Consider the following 27149-nt stretch of genomic DNA (forward strand, 5'->3'; position numbering starts at 1 on the left):
ATCTGAAGGACTTGATATCATAGAGAGCTACAAGCTGGGGAGCAATTTCAGTAGTACTAACCTTAAGAGAGACTGGATTGCTAGGAGAGAGAGCTGCAAAAGACTAAGGGGTTGGCTTGGGGAGCCATGTTAGACTTGTCCTGGAGAATCTGTTCCTGTTGGAAAGGGACAGTTGCGCAAGAAAGGAGGCAGCTGGTATTTGAGAAGCTCAGCTCAATAATGCACCAGAAACAGCATCAATGAGAGAACAAAGCTGCAGGGACTACAACTAAAGAGACAACTACAAAGGATTCACATTGTCCTGCGAATCGGGGTACTCCCAACAGATGTCCAAAGATGCATCACCTACATTACAGTACCAACCACGCTGGAGATATGTGAGGTTGGCCCTCATGGGCAGTGACATAAATGCAGGCCTGCCATCAAAATACTTGACTTCAAGCCAACAACAGAGGAACATATATTCATCCACCAGTTGCGGACAAGTTATTGGACAACACCTGTGGGCGACTACCATTGCTGGGTGACGTGTTGGGTGGTACTATAGTGAAATGTGTTGCTGATCTCTGATTTATAACAGATTGTTACCATCCCTCCGCTCACGGTTGAGTTCAGCAGACTCTTATGGGACATTTGTCCGGGAAGATTACCGCTCAAAATTCGTTCAAACTAGCTAAATTGAGCGATAATCGCCCGGTGTAAATACAAAAACCTAGTTTACAATTCGTTCTCTATTCATTATCGCTGACTTTCTGGTGAAGCGCTGAGTGAGAAGCCCGCGATCTAGCGGTGAAGTCTGTCAGTCTAAACGCTCTACACGTGCGTCAACAACCTTCGCGGTCACGTCAGCGCTCGTGCAGATGTTTAGACGGACTCTCACCGTGTAAAAGGGACATCAGTTAAGAGTCAGGTTGTCTAACATGTCTGAATAACCGCATATTCTTATCTATTACCAGAAGCTTCTACGGTAACTTCATCTCCAGGGCTGTTTTTGACTTCTCTGGATCAAATTGGGGAGTGATAGGCTGAACTAGATGGACAGAAGTCTTTCGTCAGCCTAGCATACCGTGTTACAAGCAGCCAATAAAAATAAAACCTCCTTCTAGTGATATATTCAGCACACACCCATTGTCCTACTTCATTGGCTTTGGTTTAACAAGGTATCGCTTCTGCTGTTCCAGTTAAACAGAATTCATAGATGACGGAGAGAGCGGCGTGGTAAGTTCAACTTTGTGTAGTGTAGAGATAGAAATGGCAGAGATAGATATAGATATGAGATAGATAGATAGATATGAGATAGATATGAGGTAGATAGATAGATAGATAGGAGATAGATATGAGATAGAGAGATAGATAGATATGGGATAGATAGATAGATATGGGATAGATTAGGTAGAGCGAGATAGATATGATGTAAGGGGCTCACTTTAGTAGTGGCTACAGATACAAGAAAACCTGAACTATATGCATAGTTCCCTGATTTGCTGTAAACTACAATTCCAAGCGTTCCTAGAGAGCGTGAACTGAGCATGCTCGGGGGACATTTAGTTTTTGTGCTGTTCTAAGCAGTTTTGGAGTAGTGTTCTGCAGGGTTGTGCCGAGCTCGGACTGCTGGAGATAGAAACTTCCCATGAGGAACAAGTCCCAGATCTTCAGCAGGGTGCGGGCAGACGAGCGTAGGCGTATTTACGTTCGCACGAGCGCAACGTACAATCGCCCGAGCGATCGTTTTTCACCGATCACGACCAGAGCTAGAAAGCGTATTTTCGTTTGTTCCTACTTTGCAAACGGTCTTTTCGGCGATCGAATATGCGTTGGCGCGTATTTCGGTCGCATATGTTCCGTTTTTTTTCGAATTGCCGTTTTTACGCGCCGTAAAATCGCCCATGTGAACGAATACATTCGAAACCATTGCCTCAGATGGTCACGTATATACGTTTGGTCGCAAAAACGGGCCGTTTATGCGCTCGTCTGCCCGCACCCGCACACTCAGAAAGCTAGAGAAGCCTGACAAGAGATATAAAGACTGGAGATCGCTGATACAGAGTGCTGGACTGTGCTAAGATCTGCAAGGGAAAAAAAAGCTTAAAGGGGTTGTCTCGCGGCAGCAAGTGGGGTTATACACTTCTGTATGGCCATATTAATGCACTTTGTAATATACATCGTGCATTAAATATGAGCCATACAGAAGTTATTCACTTACCTGCTCCGTTGCTCGCGTCCCCGTCGCCATGGATCCGTCTAATTCTGATGTCTTCTGGCGTTTTTAGACGCGCTTGCGCTGTGCGGTCTTCTGCCTGGTGAATGGGGCCGCTCGTGCCGGAGAGCTGGTCACCGCGTCGTCATCGTAGCTCCGCCCCGTCACGTGTGCCGATTCCAGCCAATCAGGAGGCTGGAATCGGCAATGGAACGCACAGAGCCCATGGTGCACCATGGGAGAAGACCCGCGGTGCACCATGGGAGAAAACCGCAGTGCATCCCTGGGAAAGGACCGGCGGCCATCTTTGGGAGAAGATTTTTTAAAGTCCTTATTTCCTCGGATCGATGAGTAGCAAGCGGTTTAAAAACCGCTTTAATTTGCTATTTTATGCCAGGGGGGTGACAGGGGGAATGGGGTAAGGTAAAATTTTGAGGTTTGCAGCGAGACAACCCCTTTAACCCTTCATTCACTGTGGAGCAACAGAGGCACCTACCTGCATTAACCTAGGTGTTGGAGCAAGTGCTAACTTCAGAATTCACTGCCTGATCGTTTTGGGAACTTCCGGTGAGGACATTACACTTGTGAGATGAGAAAGGGGTACCCCCGACTGTAAGTACAACTGTGCTAGCATTCTGATCATCGGTGGACACAAGTGGTGGCTTCCAGAACTTTCTTCCTATACAAGCATTACGCCACTAGCAGTATTCAGTACAATACTACTGCACCTATCTGGACAGTAAGGGGGCACGGTGCTCCTGCCAGCTCATAATAGTGCCTTTGCCAAGACGGGAGTTATTTGCACGGTCTATGGGTTGTGTGTTATATTTGCACTGTGTATGGGTTATGTGTTATATTTGCACTGTGTATGGGTTATGTGTTATATTTGCACTATGTATGGGTTATGTGTTATATTTGCACTATGTATGGGTTATGTGTTATATTTGCACTATGTATGGGTTGTGTGTTATATTTGCACTGTGCATGGGTTATGTGTTATATTTGCACTGTCTATGGGTTATGTGTTATATTTGCACTATGTATGGGTTATGTGTTATATTTGCACTGTCTATGGGTTATGTGTTATATTTGCACTGTCTATGGGTTATGTGTTATATTTGCACTGCGTATGGGTTATGTGTTATATTTGCACTGCGTATGGGTTATGTGTTATATTTGCACTATGTATGGGTTATGTGTTATATTTGCACTATGTATGGGTTATGTGTTATATTTGCACTGTGTATGGGTTATGTGTTATATTTGCACTGTGTATGGGTTATGTGTTATATTTGCACTGTGTATGGGTTATGTGTTATATTTGCACCGTCTATGGGTTATGTGTTATATTTGCACTGTCTATGGGTTATGTGTTATATTTGCACTGCGTATGGGTTATGTGTTATATTTGCACTGCGTATGGGTTATGTGTTATATTTTCACTATGTATGGGTTGTGTATTATATTTGCACTGTGTATGGGTTATGTGTTATAACTCGGGGAGATCAGGTGTCACCCGAGTATAAAAATCGGCCCCTCCCGCGGCTCGCCTCAGATGCGTTGTGAGATAGCTGAGGGACAGTGGTATCGTGTTGGAGCTGCTGTAGGGAGAGTGTTAGGAGTTAGTGTAGGCTTCAAGAACCCCAACGGTCCTTCTTAGGGCCACATCTAACCGTGTGCAGTACTGTGGAGGCTGCTTTTAGCAGTGTTGCACTTTTTTTTTTTTTTGGTATATCGGCCGTGCAGAGCATTGCGCCCTGCAGTAATACTACAGGGATAGAATTGTGTAGGCAGGGCCAGAAGACATATATTATAGATTGAATATACGCAGTGGTCCTTTTGAAAAAAATATTTGAAAAAAATCTATTTGGCCTGCCTGTCACTCTGCTCAGTGTTCTGGGTCCGTGTCTGCTGGGGGTAGTAGTTCTCCAAATAAATACGCAGCCAGCTAAGTGTTACAGCAGGCTTGCGCCAAATTATTTCCTGGCGTTCCGTAAGCGAACTCAGCCTCCAACCACAGGCCAATAAGCGGCACATTTAATTACAGTGTTGTGTTTCTGCATTCCTGGTAATACAGCATGCTGAGGGGTAGGGGTAGGCCTAGAGGACATGGGCGCGGCCGAGGACGCGGAGCGCGGAGGCCCTAGTCCGGGTGTGGGCACAGGCCGAGCTCCTGATCCAGGTGTATCGCAGCCGACTGCTGCGGGATTAGGAGAGAGGCACGTTTCTGGCGTCCCCACATTCATAGCACATTTAATGGGTCCACGCGGTAGACCTTTATTAGAAAATGAGCAGTGTGAGCAGGTCCTGTCGTGGATGGCAGAAAGTGCTTCCAGCAACCTATCGTCCACCCAGAGTTCTGCGCCGTCCACTGCTGCAACTCAGAATCCTCTGGCTGCTGGTCCTCCTTCCTCCCAGCCTCCTCACTCCATGAAAATGAGACATTCTGAGGAGCAGGCAGACTCCCAGGAACTGTTCTCGGGCCCCTGCTCAGATTGGGCAGCAGTGGTTCCTCTCCCACCAGAGGAGATTATCGTGACTGATGCCCAACCATTGGAAAGTTCCCGGGGTCCGGGGGATGAGGCTGGGGACTTCCGGCAACTGTCTCAAGACCTTTCAGTGGGTGAGGAGGCCGATGACGATGAGACGCAGTTGTCTATCAGTGAGGTAGTAGTAAGGGCATTAAGTCCGAGGGAGCAGCGCACAGAGGATTCTGAGGAAGAGCAGCAGGACAATGAGGTGACTGACCCCACCTGGTTTGCTACGCCTACTGAGGACAGGTCTTCAGAGGGGGAGGCAAGGGCAGCAGCAGGGCAGGTTGCAATAGGCAGTGCGGTGGCCAGGGGTAGAGGCAGGGCCAGACCGAATAATCCACCAACTGTTTTCCAAAGCGCCCCCTCGCGCCATGCCACCCTGCAGAGGCCGAGGTGCTCAAAGGTCTGGCAGTTTTTCACTGAGAGTGCAGACGACTGACGAACAGTGGTGTGCAACCTTTGTCGCGCCAAAATCAGCCGGGGAGCCACCACCACCAGCCTCACCACCACCAGCATGCGCAGACATATGATGGCCAAGCACCCCACAAGGTGGGACGAAGGCCGTTCACCGCCTCCGGTTTGCACCGCTGCCTCTCCCCCTGTGCCCCATCCTGCCACTGAGATGCAACCCCGCTCTGAGGACACAGGCACTACCGTCTCCTGGCCTGCACCCACACCCTCACCTCCGCTATCCTCGGCCCCATCCAGCAATGTCTGTCAGCGCAGCATCCAGACGTCGCTAGCGCAAGTGTTTGAGCGCAAGCGCAAGTACGCTGCCACACACCCGCACGCTCAAGCGTTAAACGTGCACGTAGCCAAATTTATCAGCCTGGAGATGCTGCCGTATAGGGTTGTGGAAATGGAGTCCTTCAAAAAGTATGATGGCGGCAGCGGCCCCGCGCTACTCAGTTCCCAGTCGCCACTACTTTTCCCGATGTGCCGTCCCAGCCCTGCACGACCACGTCTCCCGCAACATTGTACGCGCCCTCACCAATGCGGTTACTGCCAAGGTCCACTTAACAACAGACACGTGGACAAGCACAGGCGGGCAGGGCCACTATATCTCCCTGACGGCACATTGGGTGAATTTAGTGGAGGCTGGGACAGAGTCAGAGCCTGGGACCGCTCACGTCCTACCCACCCCCAGAATTGCGGGCCACAGCTCGGTGGTGGTATCTGCGGCGGTGTATGCTTCCTCCACTAAACCACCCTCCTCCTCCTCCTCCTCCTCTTCCTCCAACGCAACCTCTGTCTCGCAATCAAGATGTGTCAGCAGCAGCAGCACGTCGGCAGCAGTCGGTGTCGCGCGTCGTGGCAGCACAGCGGTGGCCAAGCGTCAGTCCTTCAAAAGTATGATGGCAGCGGCGGCCCCGCGCTACTCAGTTCCCAGTCGCCACTATTTTTCCCGATGTGCCGTCCCAGCCCTGCACGACCACGTCTCCCGCAACATTGTACACGCCCTCACCAACGCGGTTACTGCCAAGGTCCACTTAACAACGGACACGTGGACAAGCACAGGCGGGCAGGGCCACTATATCTCCCTGACGGCACATTGGGTGAATTTAGTGGAGGCTGGGACAGAGTCAGAGCCTGGGACCGGTCACGTCCTACCCACCCCCAGAATTGCGGGCCCCAGCTCGGTGGTGGTATCTGCAGCGGTGTATGCTTCCTCCACTAAAGCACCCTCCTCCTCCTCCTCCAACGCAACCTCTGTCTCGCAATCAAGATGTGTCAGCAGCAGCAGCACGTCGCCAGCAGTCGGTGTCGCGCGGCGTGGCAGCACAGCGGTGGGCAAGCGTCAGCAGGCCGTGCTGAAACTACTCAGCTTAGGAGATAAGAGGCACACGGCCCACGAACTGCTGCAGGGTCTGACAGAGCAGACCGACCGCTGGCTTGCGCCACTGAGCCTCCAACCGGCCATGGTCGTGTGTGACAACGGCTGTAACCTGGTGGCGGCTCTGCAGCTCGGCAGCCTCACGCACGTGCCATGCCTGGCCCACGTCTTTAATTTGGTGGTTCAGCACTTTCTGAATAGCTACCCACGCTTGTCAGACCTGCTCGGAAAGGTGCGCCGGCTCTGCGCACATTTCCGCAAGTCCCACACGGACGCTGCCACCCTGCGCACCCTGCAACATCGGTTTAATCTGCCAGTGCACCGACCGCTGTGCGACGTGCCCACACGGTGGAACTCTACGCTCCACATGTTGGCCAGGCTCTATGAGCACCGTAGAACTATAGTGGAATACCAACTCCAACATGGGCGGCGCAGAGGGAGTCAGCCTCCTCAATTATTTTCAGAAGAGTGGGCCTGGTTGGCAGACATCTGCCAGGTCCTTCGAAACTTTGAGGAGTCTACCCAGGTGGTGAGCGGCGATGCTGCAATCATTAGCGTCACCATTCCTCTTTTATGCCTCTTGAGAAGTTCCCTGCAAAGCATAAGGGCAGACGCTTTGCACTCGAAAACAGAGCCGGGGGAAGACAGTATGTTGCTGGATAGTCAGAGCACCCTTCTGTCTATATCTCAGCGCGGTGAGGAGGAGGAGGAGGAAGATGAGGAGGAGGGGGAAGACACAGCTTGGCCCACTGGTGAGGGTACACATGCTGCTGGCCTGTCATCCTTTCAGCGTGTATGGCCTGAGGAGGAGGAGGAGGATCCTGAAAGTGATCTTCCTAGTGAGGACAGCCATGTGTTGTGTACAGGTACCCTGGCACACATGGCTGACTTCATGTTAGGATGCCTTTCTCGTGACCCTCGCGTTACACGCATTTTGGCCACTACGGATTACTGGGTGTACACACTGCTCGACCCACGGTATAAGGAGAACCTTTCCACTCTCATACCCGAAGAGGAAAGGGGTTCGAGAGTGTTGCTATACCACAGGACCCTGGCGGACAAACTGATGGTAAAATTCCCATACGACAGCGCTAGTGACCGAAGGCGCAGTTCCAAGGGCCAGGTAGCAGGGGAGGCGCGGAGATCAGGCAGCATGTACAGCACAGGCAGGCCAACACTCTTTAAGGCCCTTGACAGCTTTATGGCTCCCCAGCAAGACTGTGTCACCGCTCCCCAGTCACGGCTGAGTCGGCGGGAGCACTGTAAAAGGATGGTGAGGGAGTACGTAGCCGATCGCACGACCGTCCTCCGTGACGCCTCTGCCCCCTACAACTACTGGGTGTCGAAGCTGGACACGTGGCCTGAACTCGCGCTGTATGCCCTGGAGGTGCTTGCTTGTCCTGCGGCTAGCGTCTTGTCAGAGAGGGTGTTTAGTGCGGCTGGGGGAATCATCACAGATAAGCGTACCCACCTGTCAACCGACAGTGCCGACAGGCTAACACTCATCAAGATGAACAAAGCCTGGATTTCCCCAGACTTCTCTTCTCCACCAGCGGACAGCAGCGATACCTAAGCAATACGTAGGCTGCACCCGCGGATGGAAGCATCGTTCTGTATCCCCATCAAAAACGGGGACCTTTTCGCTTCATCAATCTGTGTATAATATTCCTCCTGCTCCTCCTCCTGAAACCTCACATAATCACGCCGAACGGGCAATTTTTCTTAGGCCCACAAGGCTCAGTCATATAATTTTTCTAAACAATTTTTATACGTTTCAATGCTCATTAAAGCGTTGAAACTTTCACCTCCACCAATTTTTATTTTAACTGGGTTGCCTCCTGGCCTAGTTACCAATTAAGCCACATTAACCAAAGCGATTAATGGGTTTCACCTGCCCTCTTGGTTTGCCATGGCCAATTTTTCTGATGTACATTAGTACTGTTGATACAGCAATTTTTGGGGGCCCTCGCCTACAGTGTAATCAAATGAATTTTTAGCCCACCTGCATTACAGCTGACGTTACATCCGCTGTGTTGGGCAATGCAATGGGATATTTTTATGTACCGCCGGTGGGTTCCAGGGAGCCACCCATGCTGTGGGTCCACAGGGAGTTGTAAATGCATCTGTTTCCACTTCTAAAGAACCCCAGTCTGACTGGGGCATGCAGTGTGGGCCGAAGCCCACCTGCATTAAACATGACATTACTATCTCAGCTGTGTTGGGCAATGGAATGGGATATATTTATGTACCGCCGGTGGCTTCCTGGCACCCACCCATGCTGTGGGTCCACAGGGAGTTGTAAATGCATCTGTTTCAACTTCTAAAGAACCCCAGTCACGGCATGCAGTGTGGGCCGAAGCCCACCTGCATTAAACATGACATTACTACCTCAGCTGTGATGGGCAATGCAATGGGATATTTTTATGTACCGCCGGTGGGTTCCAGGGAGCCACCCATGCTGTGGGTGCACACGGAATTCCCATTGCGGAGTTGTACCTGCCTGTGACTATATATAAGAAACCGCGGTCTGACTGGGGCATGCAGACACCTTGACAGAATGAATAGTGTGTGGCACATAGGTTCCCCATTTCTATGTCCACGTGTGCAGCTCCAGATGGAGGTGGCACAGGATTGGATTTCTCATTGCTTCTGTACAGCATTGTGGGCTATCGCCCCGCCCCTTTTAAAGAGGGTCGCTGCCTAGCCGTGCCAACCCTCTGCAGTGTGTGCCTGCTTTTCCTGTGGCAGACGCACTCATAAATAGACATGAGGGTGGCGTGGCATGAGGGCAGCTGAAGGCTGGGCAGGGACAGTTTGGTGTGCGCTGTGGACACTGGGTCGTGGGGGGGGGGGATTTGGCAGCATGTAACCCAGGAGAAGTGGCAGCAGAGTGTCATGCAGGCAGTGATTGTGCTTTGTTGGAGGTAGTGTGGTGCTTAGCAAAGGTATGCCATGCTAATGAGGGCTTTTCAGAAGTAAAAGTTGTTGGGAGGGGGGGGGGGGGCACTCTTGCTGCTATTGTGGCCTAATAGTGGGACCTGGGAACTTGAGATGCAGCCCAACATGTAGCCCCTCGCCTGCCCTATCCGTTTCTGTGTCGTTCCCATCACTTTCTTGAATTGCCCCGATTTTCACAAATGAAAACCTTAGCGAGCATCGCCGATATACAAAAATGCTCGGGTCTCCCATTGACTTCAATGGGGTTCGTTACTCGAAACGAACCCTCGAGCATCGCGAAAAATTCGTCTCGAGTAACGAGCACCCGAGCATTTTGGTGCTCGCTCATCTCTAGTTATGTGTTATATTTGCACTGTGTATGGGTTGTGTGTTATATTTGCACTGTGTATGGGCTGTGTGTTATATTTGCACTGTGTATGGGTTGTGTGTTATATTTGCACTGTGTATGGGTTATGTGTTATATTTGCACTGTGTATGGGTTATGTGTTATATTTGCACTGTGTATGGGTTATGTGTTATATCTGCACTGTCTATGGGTTGTGTGTTATATTTGCACTGTCTATGGGTTATGTGTTATATTTGCACTGTGTATGGGTTATGTGTTATATCTGCACTGTCTGTGGGTTATGTGTTATATTTGCACTGTGTATGGGATGTGTGTTATATTTGCACTGTCTATGGGTTATGTGTTATATTTGCACTGTGTATGGGCTGTGTGTTATATTTGCACTGTGTATGGGTTATGTGTTATATCTGCACTGTCTATGGGTTATGTGTTATATTTGCACTGTCTATGGGTTGTGTGTTATATTTGCACTATGTATGGGTTATGTGTTATATTTGCACTGTCTATGGGTTGTGTGTTATATTTGCACTGTCTATGGGTTGTGTGTTATATTTGCACTGTGTATGGGCTGTGTGTTATATTTGTACTTACTTTGCCTTTGCTAACTTCTTCTAAACTGAATTTCTTGCAGTCTATAAAAATCCCAGATTTATTACAACCTGTGTACTTTGCCTCCATCTGCTGTGCTGTATCCGAGCCCTTGTCACTCCCTACCTGTGATCTTACAATGAGATAAATAGATAGATATACTGTAGCTATTCTGTGAAATCTAGTTTTCTGTGACACTTTGTATCCCTTCTCAGCAGGCACAATGAGCTCCCGCCTGTCATATAAGGGTTATCTGATCTCATTGGTGGCCTTCTGTCTCCTGGTCAGCATGATTTATCACCAAAGCTTAAAAAAGGTAACTTTGTGATCACTGAATGTTTGTACTGTCAGTATAGTAGGAATTCATGGGGGCAGATCATTTACTAAAGAAGGCAGTGAAAAAGCGAACACCCACAGCCTTTAGGCTCCCTTCACACACGGCATCTGAGCTGCGCCACTGTTTTTTTGCATTTCTACAGATTGGCGGAGTTAACGGGTTTTGCGGAACTTGCAGCGTTTTTTGTTGTAGAATTTGTATCTGTAATTGCATTTTTATGTGTAAGTTTTCCACTGCGGAATGTGTTGCGGTTTCGTGATCCGATAGATCCTGCACGGACGTCACGCTGGCAAACTTTTCCAAGCATCAGCAAACACAGACTTCCAGGCAGATTCAGAGCATTTCCGCAGTGGAAAAGCAGCAAAAACCACAACAATGCTTTTTTGTTACCCATTGATCTCCATGGAGAATATCTGCAGCAGTCGCGCACGGTTACCGCAACATAAATGGACAGATTTTAAAACCGCAGCGTCTTTCAAATATTATTCTTTTGAGAAGTAAAAACTTGTGACGTGTAAAGCAGATTTGTTGGATCGCATTAACTTGTACTGTAAACACTGCAGAATCTCCACTGTGGCTACACAAGCGACATTCGCAGCGATTACGGTCATCAGTTTTTGCCCTTACGCACATATATTCACGTGCAAAATATGGAGTACTGAATCCCCATTGATTTGCACTGGGGCATCTAAACCAGCGTTTTTCACGCCCGTCGGCCTGCACACTGACATGTATTTGCATATCCTAACTGTCGTCTGTGATGCGGACAAGATTAGGTCATGCAATGGAGTCTGTGCCTGCGATAGTGAATAAAATCCGCGTGCTGTCTGCGTGTCGGGGCTCCTTCATGCGGGCGTACTTCTCATCAGTATTTTGTGAGTCAAAACAGAAGTGAGTCCAAAATATGGAAGAAATGCAAATGCTGGTTTTGACCCACAAAATACTGATGAAAAATACGCCTGCGTCAAGGAGCCCTCAGGCGTTGTACATATCCAGCACACGGATAAAGAAAATGCCAGCGTGTCAGAGGCCGTACGGCGAACAGCAGAGGTAGCGATGCCTGGATTGCCGACTAATTATAATGTGTTGGGGAAGATACAACTAGGTCGTTTCATAGATCACTGCTGCTCCACCTGTGTATATTCTGGTTTTATTGTGAAAAAAACTGGAGAAATTGGGAAAAAAATAGTTAGTTTTTTTCGAAAGCCATTTTTTTCCCCAAAAAATTGAAAAAAAAAAGTGTGTGGAATATGTTAAATAATAAACAATCTATCTATGACAGGGTATTCAAACTGTATAACATAAACAAATGGCTTTGGGGAAAAAAAACAGAAAGAAACCTGTTTTTTCCCCAATTTTTCAGTTTTTTTCCCAGGCCTTCCCATCTTTAGTTGTGCGCTCCATTTAAAAAGGAAGAGTGTATCTAGGATACCAGACATATTAAAAGTACAAAGCTGCACTGAACGGCCCCTTTATTAGATACCTTGCACCTTTATTAGACCCCCTGCCTCTCACAATTGGCGCTTCCCTGTACGGTAATTCTCCCCGTGACCCCGGAGTGCGGCATAAAATCACGTGACAAGTTTTCCGTGGATCAGTTTCAGTGTGAATCCACATTAGATGGAAGATCCAGCGATCGGAGCGACTTTCAATGAGCCCGGTCATCGGTGCTAGACTAGCCAGGGCCGGGATGTCACTGCCAACTGCATGTCATCTCTAGTTCTGGCCCACACTGCCCCCAGTCCAGTGGAGTGTGATGGCGGGGGTAATCAGGACGTACAGAAACACCCGAACGGACTTAACTGCACTATTTATGTAACTCTCTTAGAAGTCTCTAAGGGCTCATTCACATGGGCGTATTGTCAACGCTTATTTCCCGTGCATAACACGTGGTGAATGGAGGTCATGAAAGTTGCAAGTCGCACAAAACTTTTGCAAATATGAACTCCATTCTATTGACTCTATGCTCTATTTTTTCGCGTTCCTCAGAACGCATCGCCGAATATTTTCATTGGGACAGCCAAACACACCACATGCCATGCGATGTGCATGTGAGCTCGATGTCATATTTCTATTGAAATTAATGGTAAACTCCTGCCAATCCTCCAATGATTGTGAAAGAAGCGCTGGAGGATCAGAAGTGATGTAAGGCGGTTTTGCATAAAAAACGCCTCATATGTGTGAGTAAAACGCACATTGGCAGGTGCGATATTGGGATGGATTTCTCGGTCCCATATTGTGGTCGCCCGTGTGAAGGTAACCTTATGGAAACAGTGTAGCAAAGTAACAGTGTTGCTTGCGGTGCTACACGGTTTCCTTAACCGCCATTGATTTATATGCTATATATCCCTTTAAGGTGCTTCAGGTAAAGCAACAAAGGCGATAGTTACTAAAGTCATACAAACCAAACAAAGACATAATAGCAAAAGAAAGCTTGGAAAACCATTAGACCGACTACACCAATGCCATTGTAGACTCATTGATGACTGTAGCACTTCTATTATTTTTTTCTCTTTGACAGTCTTTTAATAAAGAGGATCGCATTGAATTAACTAATGGCGCCACTAAACCACCTTCAGCAATTCAAATGCGGGTCAATGAAATCTACAATCAGATAGACCAGAGGATGCCTAGAGTAACTTTCGCCGATAAAGACAATACAACCAGCGCCACTCACAGCAAAGTGTTCATCAAGAACCCCCAAACCCGTTATTGTGTTGGGGACCAGTTAACCGTACGGGTCGATGTATATGACTATCTAGGAAAGAGAAAAACCTACGGAGGAGATTATCTTAGATCAAGAATTTCCAACCCAAAGACGAGAGCAGGCTCTTCGGGAAGTATCAAAGACTTTAACAATGGAACGTATCACATTGATTATACCTTGTTTTGGGAAGGTGCAGTGGTGGTGACCGTATTTCTCATACACCCAAGTGAAGCAGTCTCCGCACTCTGGAAGGCAAGAAACAGCTGGTACGGCTATGTAGAGCACGAAGGGAAATTCATAAGAGAAGGGGAAGAGAAGGTGACAAAGTGTGGATTTGCACTCGATACAAAAGAGGAGCTGTGTGAATACGCTGACCACGACAACGAGGAATACTTTTATTGTGTCAAACCTCAAAATTACAGCTGTGATTCGTATGCGGAGTTTAAAAATTGGAAAACTTCCCGTTCACGGCTGTCCCGACTGGAGGGGAGTCTGCTGGTCAGGTAGGTGATCATACCGTTATTTTAGAGAACACATTAAAGAGGTTGTCCACCGCTAAACTTTTTACCTATCCTCAGGCAGACCGCCATTTGGAACATCCACAAATCAGCTGCTTGCTGGGCCGCTGACAGTGTGTACAGAACAGGAAGCAGACAGCTTCGTATACATCTCGTGAATGAACTGTAAAAACCTGGTACATGGTGCAACCTTCCAATTAGGATACTCTTGGCAAGTGGCTGAAGATAGTGTCAGGCAGACAGATGTGGATCCGCCTTGCCACACAGTGGTTTGACTTTGGGTTATCTGAGGTGGCAGCACCTGGAGAACCCTGGTTTTCACATTTAACCCAAAGCCATTACACACACAGATAGTCTTGCTGCTGACATTGCAGTGGGCCAAGGCGTGGTACATGGAGGTCTGAGCAGGGATGTAGTGAGGAAACCAGCTGAAGTTTGGGCTGGAAGCACAGGTGCATAAACGAGGTCCAAGCTGAAGGTGAGGGTAGGCAAGAAACAATAGTAGAGTCCAAAAAATAGGGCTGAGGTCAGCGGCGTCGACTGAAAGCAGGTAAGCAGTGACAGATAAATTTGTTATTGAGTAAAACACCAGCAAAAAAACACGTTTCAAAGCAAGGGGCCTCTTCATCAGTAAAGCTGTGATACAGGCAGTAATCACCAGTATTAATGCAGCTTTTGTATGGCTCAGTAATGGGAAGTTATGAATTAGGCACAAAATTGAGGCAAAAGGACCTCAATTGCCAAGAGTATCTTCATTGGTTAAGTTGCGCAATGTACCATGCACGACCCTGCATCCGCAGCGCACAGAAAAGTACCCCTGCGCAGCCTTCAGCTGCCCTCATGCCACGCGCGCGGCATCTGCCATGAGGAGGAACCGGAGGCGCACACTGCTGAGGTTTGGCAGGGCCAGGTAGTGACCCTCTTTAAAAGGGGCGGGGCAATAGCCCACAATGCTGTAGAGAATCAATGAGAAATTGACGTTCGATCTTCATTCCAATCCTGTGCCACCTCCGTCAGGAGCTGCAAACGTGGGCATGAGTTACATAGCTATGGGGAATCCATGTGCCCACACAGTATTCATTCTGTCTGCGTGTCGCATAGCTCAATCGACACCACAAGGGGAAAGCTATCTGCACTCTGCCCCCTACCCAAGTCAGTCAGTGTCTTTGTGCCAGACAGGTCAAAAACCGCGATGGGAACTAAGTGTGCACCAACAGCATAGGTGGGTCCTAGGCAACCCAAGACATGAACAATAAATAAATTAGAACGGCCAAACATGGCAGACTTGCACCGCGCCCACGACATAGGCCTCGGCCCACAGCTTCAGCAATCGTAGGCATGAAGCGGACTTCGATGCTAGTTCATCTGCGATGGGCTCATTAAATCAGTTAGCTTTCCTTTCACCGCTCCAATCACTGGATTAGCAGGAAAAAGCTCCACAGCCCCAACCTGCGTACTTGCACTTCCCCCGGGACCTAGGCCTCCGCCCACAACCTCAGCAAACGCGGGCATGAAGCGGATTTCGATGCTAGTTCATTTGCGACGGGCTCAGTAAATCAGTTACTTTTTCTTTCCCCGCTCCAATGACTGGATTAGCCAGGAAAAAGTTGCACAGCCCCAACCTGGCGCAGTTGCAGTTCTCCCGGGACATAGGCCTCGGCCAACAGCTTCAGCAATCGTAGGCAGGAAGCGGACTTTCACTGCACCCAGGACATAGGCCACTGCACAAACCCTCAGCAATCGCGGGCCTACAGCGGACTCCGGTGCTAGCGTAGCTGTGAACGTCTCATTAGCGCTGTATCGCTCCTCTTGTTTGTCCCAATGCAGTGCCCCGGATAGCTGCGGTAACGTGAGATAAAATGCAGGTTGGCTTCGGCCCACACTCCATGCCCTAGTCAGTCTGTGGTTTTTTTCATAGTCACAGGCAGGTACAACTCCGCTATGGGAAGTCTGTGTGCACCCACAGCATGGGTGGGTCCCAGGAAGCCACCGACGGTACATAAATTAATACCATTGCAGTATCCCGAATAGCTGAGGTAACATGAGATAAAATACAGGTTGGCTTCGGCCCACACTGCATGCCCTAGTCAGTCTGGGCTTTTTTCATAGTCACAGGCAGGTACAACTCCGCTATGGGAAGTCTGTGTGCACCCACAGCATGGGTGGCTCCCTGGAACCCACCGATTGTACATAAATAAATCCCATTGCAGTGCCCCAGATAGCTGAGCTAACGTGAGATACAGTACAGGTTGGCTTTGGCCCACACTGCATGCCCTAGTCAGTCTGGGTTTTTTTTTTTATAAGGCCAGATACATAGAACACCGCGATGGGAAAACTTACTGCACCCATACTATGCACAGACCCCTGTAATATTCCTGTAGCAACGGTATAAGCTGACCCCACTAACAGTTATGTTGAAGAAGTCTAGGGAGACCCCAGTAACATTTCTGTAGCAGCAGTATAGGCAGAGCCCATTAACATTTCCGTAGCAGCAGTATAGGCATAGCCCAGTATTAGTAACATTTCAGTAGTGACAGTATAGACAGACCCCAGTAACATTCCCGTTGCAGCAGTATAGGCAGAGCCCAGTAACATTTCAGTAATAATAGTATTGACAGACCCCAGTAACATTTCAGTTGCAGAAGTAGGCAGAGCCCTGTAGCATTTCAGTAGCAGCAATATGAGCAGAGCCCAGTATTAGTAACATTTCAGTAGTTTCAGTATAGACAGACCCCAGTAACATTTCAGTTGCAGCAGTATAGGCAGAGCCCAGTAACATTTCAGTTGCAGCAGTATAGGCAGAGCCCAGTATTAGTAACATTTCAGTGGTAACAGTATAGGCAGACCCCAGTAACATTTCAGTAGTAACAGTATAGACAGACCCCAGTAACCTTTCCGTAGCAGCAGTATAGGCATAGCCCAGTAACATTTCCGTAGCCGCAGTATAGACAGACCACAGTAACATTTCACTTGCAGCAGTATAGGCAGAGCCCAGTATTAGTAACATTTCAGTAGTAACAATATAGACAGAGCCCAGTAACATTTCAGTTGCAGCAGTATAGGCAGAGCCCAGTAACATTTCAGTTGCAGCAGTATAGGCAGAGCCCAGTAACATTTCAGTTGCAGCAGTATAGGCAGAGCCCAGTAACATTTCAGTTGCAGCAGTACAGGCAGAGCCCTGTAACATTTCAGTAGCAGGAGTATAGGCAGAGCCCAGTATTAGTAACATTTCAGTAGTAACAGTATAGACAGACCCCAGTAACATTTTCAGTTGCAGCAGTATAGGCAGAGCCCAGTAACATTTCAGTAGTAACAGTATAGACAGACCCCAGTAACATTTCAGTTGCAGCAGTATAGGCAGGGCCCAGTAACATTTCAGTAGTAACAGTATAGACAGACCCCAGTAGCATTTCAGTTGCAGCAGTATAGGCAGAGCCTAGTAACATTTCAGTTGCAGCAGTATAGGCAGAGCCCAGTAACATTTCAGTTGCAGCAGTATAGGCAGAGCCCAGTAACATTTCAGTTGCAGCAGTATAGGCAGAGCCCTGTAACATTTCAGTTGCAGCAGTATAGGCAGAGCCCAGTAACATTTCAGTTGCAGCAGTATAGGCAGAGCCCAGTAACATTTCAGTTGCAGCAGTATAGGCAGAGCCCAGTATCATTTCAGTTGCAGCAGTATAGGCAGAGCCCAGTAACATTTCAGTTGCAGCAGTATAGGCAGAGCCCAGTATCATTTCAGTTGCAGCAGTATAGGCAGAGCCCAGTATCATTTCAGTTGCAGCAGTATAGGCAGAGCCCAGTATCATTTCAGTTGCAGCAGTATAGGCAGAGCCCAGTAACATTTCAGTAGCAGCAGTATAGGCAGAGCCCAGTAACATTTCAGTTGCAGCAGTATAGGCAGAGCCCAGTAACATTTCAGTAGTAACAGTATAGACAGACCCCAGTAACATTTTCAGTTGCAGCAGTATAGGCAGAGCCCAGTAACATTTCAGTAGTAACAGTATAGACAGACCCCAGTAACATTTCAGTTGCAGCAGTATAGGCAGAGCCCAGTAACATTTCAGTAGTAACAGTATAGACAGACCCCAGTAGCATTTCAGTTGCAGCAGTATAGGCAGAGCCCAGTAACATTTCAGTTGCAGCAGTATAGGCAGAGCCCAGTAACATTTCAGTTGCAGCAGTATAGGCAGAGCCCAGTAACATTTCAGTTGCAGCAGTATAGGCAGAGCCCTGTAACATTTCAGTTGCAGCAGTATAGGCAGAGCCCAGTAACATTTCAGTTGCAGCAGTATAGGCAGAGCCCAGTAACATTTCAGTTGCAGCAGTATAGGCAGAGCCCAGTATCATTTCAGTTGCAGCAGTATAGGCAGAGCCCAGTAACATTTCAGTTGCAGCAGTATAGGCAGAGCCCAGTATCATTTCAGTTGCAGCAGTATAGGCAGAGCCCAGTATCATTTCAGTTGCAGCAGTATAGGCAGAGCCCAGTATAATTTCAGTTGCAGCAGTATAGGCAGAGCCCAGTAACATTTCAGTTGCAGCAGTATAGGCAGAGCCCAGTAACATTTCAGTTGCAGCAGTATAGGCAGGGCCCAGTAACATTTCAGTAGCAGCAGTATAGGCAGGGCCCAGTAACATTTCAGTAGCAGCAGTATAGGCAGAGCCCAGTAACATTTCAGTTGCAGCAGTATAGGCAGAGCCCAGTAATATTTCAGTTGCAGCAGTATAGGCAGAGCCCAGTAACATTTCAGTTGCAGCAGTATAGACAGACCCCAGTAACATTTCAGTTGCAGCCGCAATAGTGATGCAATAGTGATGCACCTCAACTCCCAGCAGCCACGCAGTTAAATGCACATGGTCACAGGTAGCCCTAAGAAGGATTTTAAAAAAATTTGGGGGGGGGGGGGGGGGAAATGTAGTGCAGGCTATATAGCATGTATCTGACTTCCCCTCTATCAGGGGCTTTCGCCCTACGCTGTGCGTGCAGTTGACAGCAGACACAGAGCGGTGTAAAAAATTTTTGAATTATTGGTGTGCAGTTGGAGGCAGACAGCGCTTATGTTACGCAAACTGCAGCCAGAAATAAATTATTATACGGAAGGCTGCAAGCAGGCCTAGCTGTGCAATAGTGAGGTACTACTACTCCCAGCAGCCACGGAGTTAAATGCACACGGTCACAGGTAGCCCTAAGAAGGAACGTTGGGGTTCTTGTAGACAGGATTCCACACTACCACTGTCCCTGCCTCACCACCACTCTCCCTATAATATGTAGTACAGACTGCAGCCTGAGAAAGCTATAGCCTGCACACCCGATATAAAAAAAAAATTTGCAAAACTGCTACCAGCAGCCACAACAGTAATGCACTAGGTCAGATGTGGCCCTAAGAAGGACCGTTGGGATTCTTGTAGACGCTAACACTCTCCCTATATCTCTGCCTTTAAATACTCGGGGGTCACTTGATCTCGCCAGCCACTCACTGCAGGGGGGTGGGATAGGGCTGGAACGTCACAGGAGGAAGTTGTAATGGCTTCCCTGCATGTCAATTGGCCAGAAAATGGCGAAAAACTTTCAGGGAAGGAAATGGAATTGACTCGAGTACTGCGTGGTGCTCGCCTCGAGTAATGAGCATCTTGAGTACCCTAATACTCAAACGAGCATCAAGCTCGGACGAGTACGCTTGCTCATCTCTAGTACAGACCTGTCTGCTTCCTGTTGTGTACACACTGGCAGCCGGGGGCAGCAGACCCTTGCCAATCAACAATTGACTACCTATCCTGAGGACACATCATCAGTAGTGACAAGGTGGACAGCCCCTCTAATAGGTTTTCAACTTTGTTGAGAAGATTAATACGCCAGGTAGGAGATTGTAGGAATATATCATTCTTGTGCAGATGTGTAGGAAGCAAATGTTAAATTCTTTGGTAAATTCTATTTCCTAAATTAAAAGAGCTCCAATTTTTTCCTTTAGGTCGAATGTCAGAGTAGAAATTCCCGTAAATTTTGAGGCAGTGAATGTCGTTCTCTGTAACAGTAAGTACGAACCATTATATAAAGTGGAAATGAGCTTCTGGTATGTCACAGGAGAGTTTGGGAACCATTCAGGTGTCATGGCTGCCTAGGGCCTTCTAAAGACCCTTGAATGCCTCGAGTGGTTGTATATGATGATGTGCCTGTGGCCTGTGTCATGCCTTAATAGGATGTTTGTCAGAATACAGTATAATGCAATACCGTGTACAACCCTAATTCCAAAAAAGTTGGGACGCTGTGCAAAATGTAAATAAATGTGAACGAAAAAGAATGTAATTATTTGGAAATCTCTTATACTTTATTAACACTAAAACACAGAACACTTATAAGAAGGGGGAAGGGCGACCTTTTTCTATTTCACTTTAAAAAATTAACTCAATTAGAAATTGATGGCAGCAACATATCTCACAAAAGGTCAAATGCTCGCGAGTTCAAGTCCAGACGGTGTAGGCCGTTAAAAAAAAAAAAGATGGAATGCCAAAATTGCAAATTTTGTTTTGATATCCCAGGTCCCAAAAAATTGAATTAAAAGTGAATAAAAATATGTATGTTTCCCAATGGTACTAATAAAAACTACAGCTCAACCTGCAAAAAAACGAGCCCTAACACAGCCCAATCAACAAAAAGATTAAAATTAGAGATGAGCGAGCACCAAAATGCTCGGGTGCTCATTACTTGAGACGAAATTTTCGCAATGCTCGAGGGTTCGTTTCGAGTAACGAACCCCATTGAAGTCAATGGGCGACTCGAGCATTTTTGTATATCGCCAATGCTCGCTAAGGTTTCCATTTGTGAAAATCTGGGCAATTCAAGAAAGTGATGGGGACGACACAGCAACGGATAGGGCAGGCGAAGGGCTACATGTTGGGCTGCATCTCAAGTTCCCAGGTCCGACTATTAAGCCACAATAGCGGCAAGAGTGGGCCCCCCCCCAACAACTTTTACTTCTGAAAAACCCTCATTAGCAATGCATACCTTAACTAAGCACCACACTACCTCCAACAAAGCACAATCACTGCCTGCATGACACTCCGCTGCCACTTCTCCTGGGTTACATGCTGCCCAACCCCCCCCCCCCCCGCACGACCCAGTGTCCACAGCGCACACCAAAGTGTCCCTGCGCAGCCTTCAGCTGCCCTCATGCCACACCACCCTCATGTCTATTTATAAGCGCGTCTGCCATGAGGAAGAACCGCAGGCACACACTGCAGAGGGTTGGCACGGCCAGGCAGTGACCCTCTTTAAAAGGGGTGGGGCGATAGCCCATAATGCTGTACAGAAGCAATGAGAAATCCAATCCTGTGCCACCTCCATCAGGAGCTGCACACGTGGGCATAGCAATGGGGAACCTATGTGCCACACACTATTCATTCTGTCAAGGTGTCTGCATGCCCCAGTCAGACCGGGGTTTTTTATAAATAGTCACAGGCAGGTACAACTCCGCAATGGGAATTCCGTGTGCACCCACAGCATGGGTGGCTCCCTGGAACCCACCGGCTATACATAAATAAATCCCATTGCATTGCCCATCACAGCTGAGGTAACGTCAGGTTTAATGCAGGTGGGCTTCGGCCCACACTGCATGCCCCAGTCAGACTGGGGTTCTTTAGAAGTGGACACATGCAGTTACAACTCCGTGTGGACCGACAGCATGGGTGGGTTCCAGGAAGCCACCGGCGGTACATAAATATATCCCATTGCATTGCCCATCACAGCTGAGGTTACGTCAGGTTTAATGCAGGTAGTCTTCGGCCCACACTGCATTCCCCAGTCAGACTGGGGTTCTTTAGAAGTGGACACATGCAATTACAACTCCGTGTGGACCGACAGCATAGGTGGGTCCCAGGAAGCCACCAGCGGTACATAAATATATCCCATTGCATTGCCCATCACAGCTGAGGTAACGTCCGAATAAATGCAGGTGGTCTTCGGCCCACAGTGCATGCCCCAGTCAGACTGGGGTTCTTTAGAAGTGGACACATGCAGTTACAACTCCGTGTGGACCGACAGCATGGGTGGCTCCCTGGAACCCACCGGCGGTACATAAATATATCCCATTGCAGTGCCCAGCACAGCTGAGGTAACGTCAGCTTTAATGCAGGTGGGCTAAAAATTACTAGGATTACAATGTAGACGAGGGCCCAAAAAAATTGGTGTACCAACAGTACAAGTGTACTTCAGAAAAATTGCCCATGCCCAACCAAGAGGGCAGGTGAAACCCATTAATCACTTTGGTTAATGTGGCTTAATTTGTAACTAGGCCTGTAGGCGGCCCAGTTAAAATAAAAATTGGTTCAGGTGCAAGTTTCAACGCTTTATTGAATTGAGAATTGAAACGTATAAACATTGTTTATAAAAGTTATATGACTGAGCCTTGTGGGCCTCAGAAAAATTGCCCGTTCGGCGTCATTACGTGAGGTTTCAGGAGGAGGAGCAGGCGGAGGAGGATGAATATAATACACAGATTGATGAAGCTAAAAGGTCCCCGTTTTTGATGGGGATAGAGAACGATGCTTCCATCCGCGGGTGCAGCCTACGTATTGTTTAGGTATCGCTGCTGTCCGCTGGTGGAGAAGAGAAGTCTGGGGAAATCCAGGCTTTGTTCATCTTGATGAGTGTAAGCCTGTCGGCACTGTCGGTTGACAGGCGGGTACGCTTATCCGTGATGACTCCCCCAGCCGCACTAAACACCCTCTCTGACAAGACGCTAGCCGCAGGACAAGCAAGCACCTCCAGGGCATACAGCGCAAGTTCAGGCCACGTGTCCAGCTTCGACACCCAGTAGTTGTAGGGGGCAGAGGCGTCACGGTGGACGGTCGTGCGATCGGCTACGTACTCCCTCACCATCCTTTTACAGTGCTCCCGCCAACTCAGCCTTGACTGGGGAGCAGTGACACAGTCTTGCTGGGGAGCCATAAAGCTGGCAAAGGCCTTGGACAGTGTTCCACTGCCTGTGCTGTACATGCTGCCTGATCTCCGCGCCTCCCCTGCTACCTGGCCCTCGGAACTGCGTTTTCTGCCACTAGCGCTGTTGGATGGGAATTTTACCATCAGTTTGTCTGCCAGGGTCCTGTGGTATAGCATCACTCTCGAACCCAAGTCTTTTTCACATGTGCTGCTGCTTAGCCCAATTCCTCCCATTCTGTATGTGCTTTTTTCATATTTTTTTTTGCCCATATGTAGGACTTTGCATTTCACCTTGTTAAATGTCATTCTGTTAGTTGCCGCCCACTGTTCAAGCTTCATTTATAAAAATGTTGAACACCACTGGGCCTAGGACAGAGCTTTGTGGTTCCCCACTTGATACATTCTTCCACTTGGATGTGCAGCCATTTATGACCACTCTTTGAGTACGATCACTCAGCCAGTTGTGAATCCACCTAACAGTTACCTTGTCAATCACAAATTTGGTCATTTTTTCAATAAGTATGGTATGAGATTAGAGATGAGTGAGCATGCTCTACCGAACTTGATGCTCGGTATGCATTAGCATACTCGAGAGTACTCGTTACTTAAGTGAGCACCTCCTGCTATGACGTGCCAACCTTGTGCACGTCTATAGCAATGATTGCCTGGCCGGAACAGGTGACCTGGGATCATAAAAGCTCATGTCACCTGATGCTCACCTCACAGGCAGGCTGGATTAGCTGAGGGACAGAGCTGCTGTGAATGAGGGAGAGTGATAGTGTAGGTTAGAAGGCGCGTTTAGGCAGGGATCCATTTTCAAAGAACCCAACAGTCCTTTTTAGGACTACCACTCCACTTTTGTGCATCAGCAGTTTGGCTGCCTGGGTCTAGTAGTGCACACAAAGCATTCACAAGCATCACGGCTGTATACTGCATACTGTTACCGCTTCTATACCGTATACTGCTACTGGTGTACACCGACTACTTAGGAACTAACAAAAACTCTTCTCATTTTTTATTTATTTGTTTTTGTACAAGACTATACACATTTATCATGGTCTGTTTTGGCTATAGTGTACGCAAAATACCCCAGTGTGTGTCCTATCGATCCACACTATATAACCAGACTGTACACCTTTTTCAAGTTATTTTTTTTTTCTATAGTGTACGCAAAATACTTCGCAGTTTGCATAGTATTTTGATGCAGTGCCATTATACAACATGATCAAGACTAGGGATAAGGTTTGAGGACGTGGGCGTCCGAATGAGGGTGTGGACAGAGGCCGAGGTCCTGGGCGGGGTGAAACAGTGCCTGCTGGGGTGGGAGAAGTAGAACGCCGCGTATCTACACTCTCTAGCTTCATCTCACAGTTTGCCGGTCCATGTGGTAGACCATTATTAAAAGCACAAGAGTGTGATCAGGTGATGATGTGGATAGCGAATAACGCATCCAGTAATTTATCCTCCACACAGTCTTTCACGCAGTCCACTCACACTAGCCAAGGGACTGGACCTGTGAATCCTCATGCTGATCCTCCTTCCTCCCAGCCAGCTCACTCCAGGAAAAGGAGAGATTCAGAACAGGCATACTCACATGAACTGTTCTCAGGTCCCTTCCCTGAGTCACAAACAATGGTTCATAAGCCACTTGAGGAGTTTGTCATGACCAATGCCCAAAATTTGGAACTTTCACAGTCTCAGGGTGATGAGGGTGAGGACTTCCAAGTAACGTCTCAAGAGGTATTTGTTGATGATGATGAGACACAGTTGTCTATGAGTGAGGTTGTTGTTAGGGCAGTAAGTCTGAGGGAGGAGCAGACTAAGGATTCTGAGGAAGAGCTGATGGATGATGAGGTGACTGACCCGACCTGGATTGGTAAGCCTACTGAAGACAGGGCTTCAGAGGGGGAGGCAAGTGCAGCACCAGAACAGGTTGGAAGAGGGAGTGGGGTGGCCAGAGTGTGAAGCAGGGCCAGAGCAAGTAATCCCCCAACTGTTTCCCATAGCACCTCTTCGCGGCAAGTTCCCATGCAGAGGGCTAGGTGTTTGAAGGTCTGAAGCTTTTTAAAGAAAGTGCGGATGACCGACGAACAGTGGTGTGCAACCTATGCCACACCAAGATCAGCAGGGGAGCCACCATTACAAGCCTGACTACCACCAGCATGCGCAGGCATATAATAGCTAAGCACCCGACGAGGTGGAATGAAGGCCAATCACCACCTGCGGGTCACACCACTGCCTCTTCCCCCTGTGTCACATGCTGGCACTGATATGCAATCCCCCTCCCAGGACGCAGGCACAAGCGTCTCCCGCCCTGCACCCATCCCTTCACCTGCACGGTCCTCCACTGCCTCCACCAATGTGTCCCAGCTCAACGTTCAGCTGTCCATAACACAATCATTAAAGTGCAAGCGCAAATATGCAGCCACCCACCCGCATGCACAATCACTAAACGTACATCTCTCTAAACTGCTGAGCCTTGAGACGCTGCTATGTGGGCTGGTAGAAACAGAGGCTTTCCGGAACCTCATGGCGGTGGCCATCCCTCGCTACTCGTTCCCCAGTCACCACTATTTTTCCCGCTGCACTGTCCCCGCCCTACATCAGCACGTGTCATGAAATATCAACCGTGCCCTCACCAACGCGGTTACTGGTAAGGTCTACTTAACCACCAACATGTGGACAAGTGCTGGCGGGCAGGGACACTACATCTCCCTGACAGCACATTGGCTTAACCTGGTGGAGGCTGGGACCGAGTCTGACCCTGGGTCTGCTCACGTGCTACCCACACGGAGGCTTGCGGGTCCTACCTCGGTCATGGTTTCTCTGGCTTATTATGCCACCTCCTCCAACCCCCCCCCCCAATCCTCCTTCACTTCTCAATTACCATCTGTGAGCACATCACCTTCAGTCAGTAGCTTGAGGCGCTGCAGCACTGCCTTGGGGAAGCGTTAACAGGCCGTGCTGAAACTCCTGAGCTTAGGTAACAAGAGGCACACCGCCCAAGAGCTGTTACTGGGTTTGACGGAGCTAACAGATTTGTGGCTTTTGCCGCTGAACCTCCAACCAGGCATGGTCGTGTGTGACAATGGCTGTAACCTGGTGGCAGCTCTACAGCTTGGAAGACTAACATATGTGCAATGCCTGGCCCACATGTTCAATCTGGTAGTTGAGCTCTTTCTTAAAAACGACCCCAATTTGTCTGAGCTGCTCAGCAAGGTGCGTCGCATGTGTGCACATTTCAGAAAGTCCACCACAGATGCTGTCACCCTCAAGAGACTGCAACAGCGCTTCCAGCTGCCACTTCACCGACTGCTATGTGATATGCCCACATGCTAGAATTCAACTTTGCACATGTTGGCCAGGGTTTACCAGCAGTGTAAAGCCATTGTTGAATACCAGCTGCAACATGCCCATCGGAGTGGCAGTCTGCCTCCGCACTTCTTCACAGAGGAGTGGGTATGGATGTCTGACATCTGTCAGGTGTTAGGAAACTTTGAGGAGGCAACACAAATGATAAGCGGCAATGAAGCCATTATCAGCGTAACCATCCCGCTGCTTTGCCTGCTGAAAAGGTCACTGCTAAGCATTAAGGCCAATGCTTAGCATATAGAACAGGAGATGGGGGATGACAATATGTCGCTTGATAGCCAAACCACCCTCACATCTGTTTCTCAGTGCGTATTGGAGGAGGAGGGGGAAGAGACTGCTGCCCATACTGCAGAGGGTACCCATACTACTTCCTTCACATCTGTTCAGCATGTATGGGCTAAAGAGGAGGAGGAGGATCATGAAAGTCATCCTCCTAGGGAGGACATCGATGTGTTGCATACTGGGACTCTGGCACACATGGCTGACTTCATGTTAAGCTGCCTTTCCCGTGACCCTTGTGTTAGATGCATTCTGGCCAACACAGATTACTGGGTGTTCACCCTTCTCGACTCATGGTATAAGGAGAACCTTTCCACTCTTATTTCTGAAGAGGAAAGGAGTACGAGAGTGATGCAATACCATAAGGCCCTGGTGGAAAAGCTGATCCTAAACTTCCCATCTGGCAACGCTAGTGGTAGAGGACATAGTTCTGTGGGCCAGCTAGCAGGGGAGACGAGGGGAACAGGCAGCATGTCGAGCGCAGGCAGGGGAACACTCTCCAAGGCCTATGGCAGTTTTATGGCACCCTAGCCAGACTGTGTCACCA

At 48.5% G+C, this 27149-nt stretch overlaps 1 protein-coding gene across 1 annotated transcript in view; it reads left to right on the forward strand.

The window, feature by feature from the left end:
- Positions 1-1153: 1153 nt before the first annotated feature.
- Positions 1154-27149, forward strand: part of LOC136631776 (NXPE family member 2-like) — a 49392-nt gene continuing 23396 nt past the window's right edge. Inside the window, exons 1-4 of the mRNA XM_066606111.1 lie at positions 1154-1218; positions 10673-10773; positions 13316-14004; positions 19986-20047. Coding sequence (XP_066462208.1) covers positions 10681-10773; positions 13316-14004; positions 19986-20047 — 844 coding nt within the window. The 5' untranslated portion in view covers positions 1154-1218; positions 10673-10680. The remainder of the gene's footprint in view (positions 1219-10672; positions 10774-13315; positions 14005-19985; positions 20048-27149) is intronic.

The sequence above is a fragment of the Eleutherodactylus coqui genome, chromosome 6 (genome assembly GCF_035609145.1).
Source record: "Eleutherodactylus coqui strain aEleCoq1 chromosome 6, aEleCoq1.hap1, whole genome shotgun sequence".
NCBI lineage: Eukaryota > Metazoa > Chordata > Amphibia > Anura > Eleutherodactylidae > Eleutherodactylus > Eleutherodactylus coqui.